General features: G+C 36.9%; 1 protein-coding gene across 1 annotated transcript; it reads right to left on the bottom strand.

Moving 5' to 3' along the window:
- Positions 1-3,019: 3,019 nt before the first annotated feature.
- LOC306896040 (somatomedin-B and thrombospondin type-1 domain-containing protein) lies at positions 3,020-6,815 on the bottom strand (the record flags this gene model as incomplete). The annotated part of the gene is made up of 5 exons (XM_079459692.1): positions 3,020-3,137; positions 4,792-4,974; positions 5,258-5,336; positions 5,751-5,942; positions 6,533-6,815. The coding sequence occupies 5 exons, from the start codon at positions 6,813-6,815 to the stop codon at positions 3,020-3,022; spliced, it is 855 nt and encodes a 284-aa protein (XP_079315818.1).
- Between the last annotated feature and the right edge of the window lie 2,545 nt (positions 6,816-9,360).

Here is a 9,360-nt window from a genome sequence, read left to right as displayed (position 1 = left end):
GGTACAAACTCAGCCTCTCCTGATACTTGCAAGTGTGTAGGCTTCCATCCTTGTCTCAATGATTTAGCCAAGTGGAACTGGGTGTGAACGGAATACAAATTTCTGAGAGGAAGGACCTAAGGTTGGTTAGGTAGAGAAACAAAACAGGAAATGAAATGTAGCGTCCCTCTTTCTGCTCAATGTGAAATAATTTGTGATCGTTACGATCTGTACGGCAGAGAGATGGAACTGCGTGCATGAAGAGCTTAGGTCCCCTTTCTGCTTGTGGTCTTTCATTTAATGTGCATAGTACAGCATCTGTTATAATTCAAAGCGTGAGACCCACATCCATTGCTCTCTTCAACATTATCACAAATCTTCTGTAGGTGTTAAGCTATGCCCTGAGGTCAACATCAACCCTGTTTTTTGTAATGATAATTGGTTGAATCTCACAAAGAAATATAACTGCGAACTAACAAATGAAGACGTTATTTTCATGACAATTAAGCATCTTTCACCATCATATGCTTCTATTCTCAAACTTGATTCACGTTACAGTGACAGTGTAATGAAACCGGAAACATTTTTTATTTTCTTGTTACAGCAACAAGGTGCTACATTGTCATTTAAATAACAGTCATATACATATCATTTCTATATAGGCCTATACAGCCGGGAAAATTTAAGAGAGCATTTTAAAATTGTATTTCATCGGTATTAGATGTATTGAGGCCAGTCTAGTCCAGCGTCTGTTGAATTTCAACAAAATCAAACCTCAGGAGTGACATAAAGTCATCCAACAGCAATGTGAAAGACTGACAGCATGACAAGACACACGAAAACTGTTTTAAATTTGTAATTGTACTATTCCTAAATACATGTACAAATATTACTGTTGTATCGCTTAAACGTAAATATGAACAGTTTTTTTCAGTATTGGAGGTCTGAAAAAATACAGAGCATCTCTTCTGTTATTTTCACCTGTTTATACAGTTTTCATTTTCTGCTGATAAATGCCAAAAGGAAAAATATTTTTATTTGTAATTTGGGAGAAATGTTGTTAGTAGTTCACAGAATGAAACAAAAATGACCTTAATTACCTAGACACATACCTATAAATAGAAGAAGAAGAAGAATCTGAAAAACTGGTTTTGGTTTTGTATGGTTTTGTGAGATTCACTCCCTTTATAGTACTTGTTCATTGGCCAATCAGAGATGTAAAAGATTAGCATATGTGGTGTTATTGCTGTTCATCAGTCATCATTCTGTCATGTCCCATGAGCGACACCCATAGTGCAGTGTGCTTAGATAATTTACAAAGATTAGAGTCTAATATAGTTATATATATGGGTGATTATTTAAGGAAAGTTTTTAGGCACCAGGCCCCAAACAGTGATGACAATCAATAATTTGAGTCCAATGTCAGTGTCTTACTGAAAGATTTAACGGCATTAAAGGTGTGTTGTCAAACATACCCACTCACACATAATAACAGGTCGAAAATTCATCACGGTTCGTAAATAAAATCTTTCGAATTATGGCATTATAACATGTCAAACTGTGACAAACTGACGATGCTTCCAGCATCAACATGGACGAGTGCTAATATTAACATGGCATTCAAAACAAAAAACAATGATTCTTAATTGATTTAGTTTTAGTTTTCAATCAAAGATTTAATTCAGTTTTGATTTTATGATTATTTCAAGTTTTTTGTGATGATAACGGGTTTGTATGCATCTCATTTAAAACGGAAAGCACAATTAGGTGACTTCTTTCATGTATTGAATTCCTGTTGTTTGTACAAAAACAGTGAGTTAAAATTTAGGGAAGCATTTCACGAGGAAAAGGAAATCACATGAACATCCATACAGAGTTTCCAGGGAATTAAAATAAAAAACAGAGAGCACTGTTTACAAGCCCTCCCTCCCCCTTAATCCTCTACAATGTTGTTTGTAGGTCTAAATGCTGTTTGTTTTGTAAACTTTCTACCTGTTGACTTTCTATGCCGTCATTTCTGTACACGTGTTATGTTGTTTAATGCATGTTGTACTTCTCAAGTTGTAACTTGTTCTGTATGTGATTAAAAGGTAATTCCTTGTCTTGTATAGGAAAAAGAGCCAAAAATGTGACAAAATGTCCTGAAATCATTTGATTTCTTTGCAGTATGAAGAAGAGATTGCCCCTCCCCCTTTGGTCGGCTGGAAATCAAATAAATAATACTGATTATTAATTTGACCTTAAATGTATTATTCATTAATTGTCTACAATTTACCATATAGGTGTACAGTGGCCCAAAGCATATTTGGACACTAAGGCCACAGTTAAAAGAGATAGATCACCCCAAAATTTAAAATCTTTCACTTGGCATTCCAAATGTGTATGAATTTCGTACATCAGCAGAATACAAAATATATTTTGAACAATGTTGGTAACCAAACAACAGTGGCCCCAGTGATTTCCATTGTATGAACATAAAACCACTGTCTGAGACGTTTCTCAAAATATCTTCTTTTATAAGAAAAAGTCATACAAAGATGTTGAGGTGCATACATACAGGAATATTTATTTTTGGTTGAACAATCCCGTTAAATAAATGTCATAGCAAAATAGTTTAAAAATAAATACACTATAAATGGCCTCGGGACGAGTATGTAATTGCAAAAATTGCAAGAAATTACATTAATGCATGTTTAACTTTAAGGGGCGGTATCCTGGACCGGGATTATTTTATTCTAGGACGAGTTTTATCTCTGTCTCGGAAACCGCCCCTAAAAGTGTCCAAATTCTTTTTTGGGGCCACTCTTCATCTCCTACTTAAAGCAGTCATTTTCTTTTACAGCTATTAAAATCTATGACTACCTCCCAATCTGAATATTGATACGACTCTTAGCCTCAATAAGAAGTCGGAACTACTGGGGGTGACTAACATTAAATCTATTCTTGATAACTATATTGAGATGTAATCAACTGTGATATCCATATACCCAAAGTCGTCTTGTATCTGCACATTGCACCCGGTTATATTTAAGCGGGCAAGTTAGATGAAGAGAAAACTGTGTACAGTAGGGCAGGAACAGGAGTTTTGACGGCCGATCCGTCGCCATACCCCTCTGCACTGAGAGTTCCCCACGGCCTGCCATTGCAGAGATAATGTCCTGAGAGAGAGAGAGCGGGAGATAAAGAGAGAGAGAGATTAAGAGAGAAAAGAAAGAAAAAGACAGATAGAGTGCATGATAGGCTACATTGTGTTGTGGTTAGACACAGTTTCAACTGCATTCATACAATTTACAAATAGCCTATTGGTTGTTGTATTACGAGAGTCTCAAAACAGCACAAGAGGTTTAATAAACAAAAATAACTTGCATGATTTTAAATGTCTCGTGGTTCCCTCCAGTGGCAAAAGATACAGTTGCATCAAATTTGTGTCTGGCCTATTCACTGATCTATCACATTTCGGGTAACTAAACCTGATTTTTACCCAGTAGGACATGAAAACGGCTTATGGGAAGTGGTATAAATAGCTCTGGTGAGCACTACTATAGACAGGTAAAATTAAAGTAATATAAGTTAATTTTTCATACAGCGTTGAGCGTGATGAAATCATTTTGAAACGTCCACCAGACCGTTAAACAACAAGATGCACATGAATGCATGCCATGCGATTAAAATAAAAACCGGGCTGTTTTGAAAGTATAGCCACAAGGTTTAAACTTTAGACACGCTGCCTTAAAAGCATGATAAAATCGCTTACTAAACTCATTTTGTTTAATTAAACCCAATCTTGAATTTTAACAACATGCTGATGACGCAACGCACGAATGGCAGCCAGAGGCGTGTTCAAACTCAAACCGGAACAACAAGTTTACTGGAAACGGTTTGCAACGCGGTTTGAGATGCGTTTCTCTTGTTTGGTGGGTGTGTCAAGGTTGTCGGTCCAATCAGCTGCAACATGTTTATAAACCACGCGGCATTAAAGAGACAGCTCGCACAATGAGTCGCAGTAAACTCGTTTAAATTGTCCGCTGCAGCTCAGTATACGCAACAATTCAAGATGTTAGAAGAGATGTATTTTGCAGTATTCAACACGTATTTATAACGATTTCCTCAAGCTCCGAAAAAATGAAAAAAGATTCAACAGCACCGCCGTTTCCGTTTTCCACTTTCAACGCGCTGGCCAAATAAAAACTTTGAGCGGTATACAGATGCGCGACGTGACGTTTACGTATGCTAGTTCAAATGAACTCTGATTTAAGATAAATCTCAAACCACCTTTTTATTGTGTTATCATGTTTTATTGTGTTGGTATTTTTTGAATTATTACGGCTTAAACCAAACCAAATTGACTGATATTAATTGGAATAAAAATATTTTTGGATTCAATCTCATTTTGGAAATACTTAATATAAATTCTTCAAATATAGGCTACACTTAATAAATTACTAAATTAATTTCTGAGAGAATACTTTCATTGAAATCGTTGATGCAAAAAAGTTATTTATATTATTACTATTATTTTATTGCATTATTTTCTAACAGTAGTCTAATGAAGAAACACCTTATATGTTTTACTGTAAATACTGTGGCTATACTTGTAGTTTATATAAGCAATTATTGATGCCTTTAAATTTTTCATCAGTGCCTTGACCCCTGACTACCATGGTAAGTGAATTTATATGTACACACTATTTGTTGTATTATTTCACATGGAAAGGAAGAGTCTCCCATTTAAATGTTTCCCTCTTCAACAGCATGACACACATTTTGGAACATTCTTTAAAAACGTTTTCAGAAAAGCCTCTCTGCTCTTACTTATCCGGGCCGGAGCTCTCCCCGTCCCCTGTGCAGTGGTGTTGACCCTGTGGCAGAGCTGGATGCTGGCACTCCACACAAACCTGATGCCCCTCCTTAAGGTACCTCATCCAGCGGGTGTGCGGGCTGATGCTTCGCTGACAACCAACCGTCAGAGAGATGATCTCAAAGTCCACACAGTACCTGAGACACATAAATGCACATTAAAAAACACATACAGCTTGTAAATATAAGATTTTTTTAATTCACAGTGATTATGATCTTGAATCACACAGCTACCATTTCCTTGTTCGTGACAACATAGCATGGTGGTACCACGATACATGATACATTGATAGGATCTCATGATAATATCCTCTTACATGCTGCAAATCTGGAACAGACTTCTGTATTATCAGAATGCCATGGTACTACCTAAAACAAAAGAACAAGTCTTTTTTGCAAGTGGTGGATTCTAAGATTTTACCCCGTGATGTTGTTTGTGTATGAGATCTCCCTCTTTTTACGAGCATTTCCATAGCCACTAGTGGTGATGAGAGCTGGGACTGTAAAAAATAGAAGACAGAGAAGTAGGTCTAAGGTTGTATAAGGGAACTTTTAATGCATACTGTATGTGTTCACATACGTCCCCGTAATCTAACACAAAGGCCACGCTCGTGATTCACAAATCAATAATAATTTTAAATGGCTGTAAGTATTTTGCTACAAATCCTTTTTGTCTCATTTGTTTCTCTGCAAGTTGCTTGTATTGAGCCAGATGTGTTGGCCTAAGACCTCTTCGGTTCACAAATTAAGATGGTGATGGTTATTTTATTTACTGTTACTATGGTACTGATGGTGCTCATTCCTTGTGTAAGGGGCTCGTGCTGAAATTTAATCACATTATTTTGCTTTGGAGCTGCTTTTTTCCAGATATATTCAGTCTATTATGTTGAAAAAGAAAGGATGTTATGGCTTACCGAGTGATTGAAGACATGTACCGTGCTGGTCTTGATACTTAATGCAGCCTGCAGTCTGCTGTAAAGTTGGACAGAGTTCTCCACCATTACGTGCCTCCTGGATTACCCGCCTCAGTCTGGTGCGCACAGTGGTCTTACATGCCTCCATACAGCCAGACCATACGCTCCATTCACTCACCACACATGGAACAGCTACAACACGCACACATATGTGGGGTCTTTTTGTTAAACAATGATTTTAATAATGTACAAACTGTATTTTCCATCCCTAACCCTTATATCATTTAGTTTGATTTATACGCTATTTTCCTCATTGGGACACAAACTATCCCCCAAGAAAAAAAATGACTGGTATTACTTTGTTGGGAGATTTTTGATATTGTTTTGGTAAACATTTGTTTATGAGTATACCAGGAAAACACACAATATAATGAAACATAGAAATGTTAAATATGGGATGGAGAATACATTTAAAACTTGACTGTGTCCTACATTGTCATGCGTCTAAATCCAAAACTTTTTCATGCAGCTATTTGGACCTGATAATAATTGAGGGAGAGGAAATATTTATACTAAATATTCAAAAAAGTCACACCAAAGGAGGCTTGAAATGAAAATGCAAAAGAAGGTTAATAAAAATGGCAAACCCAGCAAAATCGAACCACAATTTAATCCAAAAGCTGTATATATTTCATACCAGAGTAGCCCAAATCTTATGGTTAAAAAATAACCATTTTATCATTTTAATTAATGCTAGCTGAAAAATATGAACTGCAAGAAACCTGGACAGGCAAGGTCGTAGTCATGACAACAGTCCAACGTCGTCTTGCATGCCTGGTCGCAGTAACATTCCCCATAGGAGGGATCTTCTCTCCAGCCTTCAGTAATACAAGAACGATTTTGTCCAACGCAACAGAGTCCCGCAACCTGACAGCCTCCGTTGCTCTGGGACACCAGCGTTACCAGCAGAGCAAGATAAAAAACTATCCACGAGAGACTAGAGCTGCACGCTGCCATGATAATGGCCAGTCTGAATATGAGACTTCCCTTATCTGAGGAACTCATGCATGTAATTGACTTCTATACGTTCCGGCACCTCTGAGCTGGGTGGTTTGTTGGCCCAGTTTTTTATGGCATACTTTATTTCTCTATAGAAAGGTTTCTTATCAATGTTTTAGCTTTTTATATGACAACTCGTCCACAGGCCTATACAAATGACAAGTTGTTATTCAGCCATCTGATCATATTAAGTATATTGCAATGGTTGGCCTGTACAGTTTGGCTCTGTGTTCCATCATGGTTATTGTCTTTGTAGTGGAGGAGCCTCTTGTGTGTTTCCTTAACTGAGCAGTACTGTCCATTGATGCTGAAACATGTGAAAAGAGAGGATTACATTCATTTCTATAGCTAGAGGCTATTCATGCACAAAGAGAAATACCATAGGCACTGCTGTAATGTCGAACCCTGATTTATATACAAATGCATTAAAGTATGAATCTTGATAAAGAACTCTAAAACTCCAATGGAGACATTTGTGAGATTTCTGGCCGTTTTTCTCACGAGAAATATCTGACATGCAGGAGACTCCTAAAAGTTTTAAATTGCTCTCTATTTAATCGCAATACTCTCTGTATGGAAATGATATATTTAAAGGGACAGTCGGGTGAACGAGTGATATTCTTTTATGTCATGTACTGCATTCTGGGCCTATGTCTGCGGGCTGTAAAAGGCCTAGAGGGTTGACTGATGCTAATAAAAGATTTGATTAAATCACTGGGATATCTTTTAACCCTGGAGTTTACTAAATATGCTGTGGACGAGGTACTTTATCATCTGACTTTACACTGTTAAACGTGCTGGCTTCTCAAGCTTAACATGGTCAACTTGTCAAAAAACGAGTTGAACATTTGACGTAGTACACTCAGTTCGCACATGGATTCTTGATTCGTAACAAATGGTTCTTAGTTCCTTTATTGGACGATTCTGCCTGAAAGAGAAAGAGCATGCCCACCCGTCAACCAGCCAGCGTGAGAAAGCCCATCAATGTCACTGTGTTCGTTTGCTCACTGCATTTCGGTGATGAAACTTATTTAAACGGTGGATATAACGCTGGATTTGGAGATAGTTTGAAACTGATAGATGGATGGTCCCGGCGCTAAAATATTCCGGACATTTGCCGCATGCGTGAATCAAACTGAGTCATATGTCTGTGTTTTGTTGGCAATCGGCTTGTTTGTGTATTATGTAAACAACATGAACTTATAGTGAATCAACCGTGATGCAGGGATAATGCGATGATGTATTGTGTGCCTGTGCTGTAGTTCCGTCCCCACCAGGAGCTCGTCTCTTTCGGAAATAATCGTAAAGCTGTATCTTTCTTTAATCAATTTTATCAAACTAAATAGTCTTCGAAGATGCGAAGTATGCAGTACTACTCTATAGGTACTCAAGATTAATGTAAGATTGGTAAAACAAAGGAGCAATTGAACATATATTATAAATAACAAATAACGTTAATTTAATGAGACATAAATGGCTTTACTTCACATACTACATTCTTCACAGACTACAATTTCTTGTGATTTAATTTATTCAAACTTCATATTATGTTAACATAAAATGATTGTTTGCTTTTTCGAAATCCAGTTTGTGCTGGGAAAGAGAGAGGAATGTTGCTCCACAGGAAGAGGAAATGAAATGTTATATGCGTTTACGCACTTGGTTTCACACAGATAACACACACATACAGAGGTCAGGTTGATTAAGTTTATATACATTGTGAAGGCTTCACATATACAGTACACTATGACAGAATGCCACGACTGACCGATTTAAATCAAGTGTTCCAGAGAGCCTATGTCAGTTTTGTAGCTAGTGATGATATATTGTATTAACGCTATAAACTGTATATGTGTTGGGCACTAACTCTATTATATTCTGAAAGCACAAAGATGGAATGTAAGCTTAACTGGAATCTTGTTTATCAGTAAAACTTAGATGACTGCAGGATTTGCGCGGGATTTTGATATGAAGTATCTTTCATATATGTTTAGAATAGGCTATATACAGCCGAGGTAAAAAAATTAAGAGACCATTACAGAGACCATTTTATATCCAAATTTACCATTTGGGTTTCAGTGTATAGGTATATGTACAGTATATAGACAGGAATTTGTACATAATTTAAGAAAGTGGCTCATTCGTATAAATTCTAGTATGATTTGCCTTTGCACCTCTGACATTAGGCTTTGGGATGGGGTATGGGGTGGCTTAGCCACCTCGTGAAATATTTACAAATTTCCCTGATATCAGGTAATAAATACAGTATATGTAAAGGTATGTATATTGAACGTTGTGCTGAGTGACACAGAATAAGGTTGTGCTGACTGACATGAGAAAAGAGAACATTTGTGTCCATGAACACAAATCAATAGATTATAGATTTCGTGACTACAAACTTCAGTAAGGCTGGCTTTAATTCATCCATATCCTCATTTAGTGAATTTTTGTCAGAGCCGGGCACAGACATCTCCTCAAATGTTTCAAAATAAAATACAAAATAAGAAATGTATTTTATTACATGTAGTCCGAAACTATAAAATATAACTTA

This window comes from Barbatula barbatula (assembly GCF_947034865.1).
Source record: "Barbatula barbatula genome assembly, chromosome: 7".
Taxonomy (NCBI): domain Eukaryota; kingdom Metazoa; phylum Chordata; class Actinopteri; order Cypriniformes; family Nemacheilidae; genus Barbatula; species Barbatula barbatula.
Note: the sequence above shows the minus strand (reverse complement) of the source record. Positions and strands in the feature narration are given on the sequence as shown.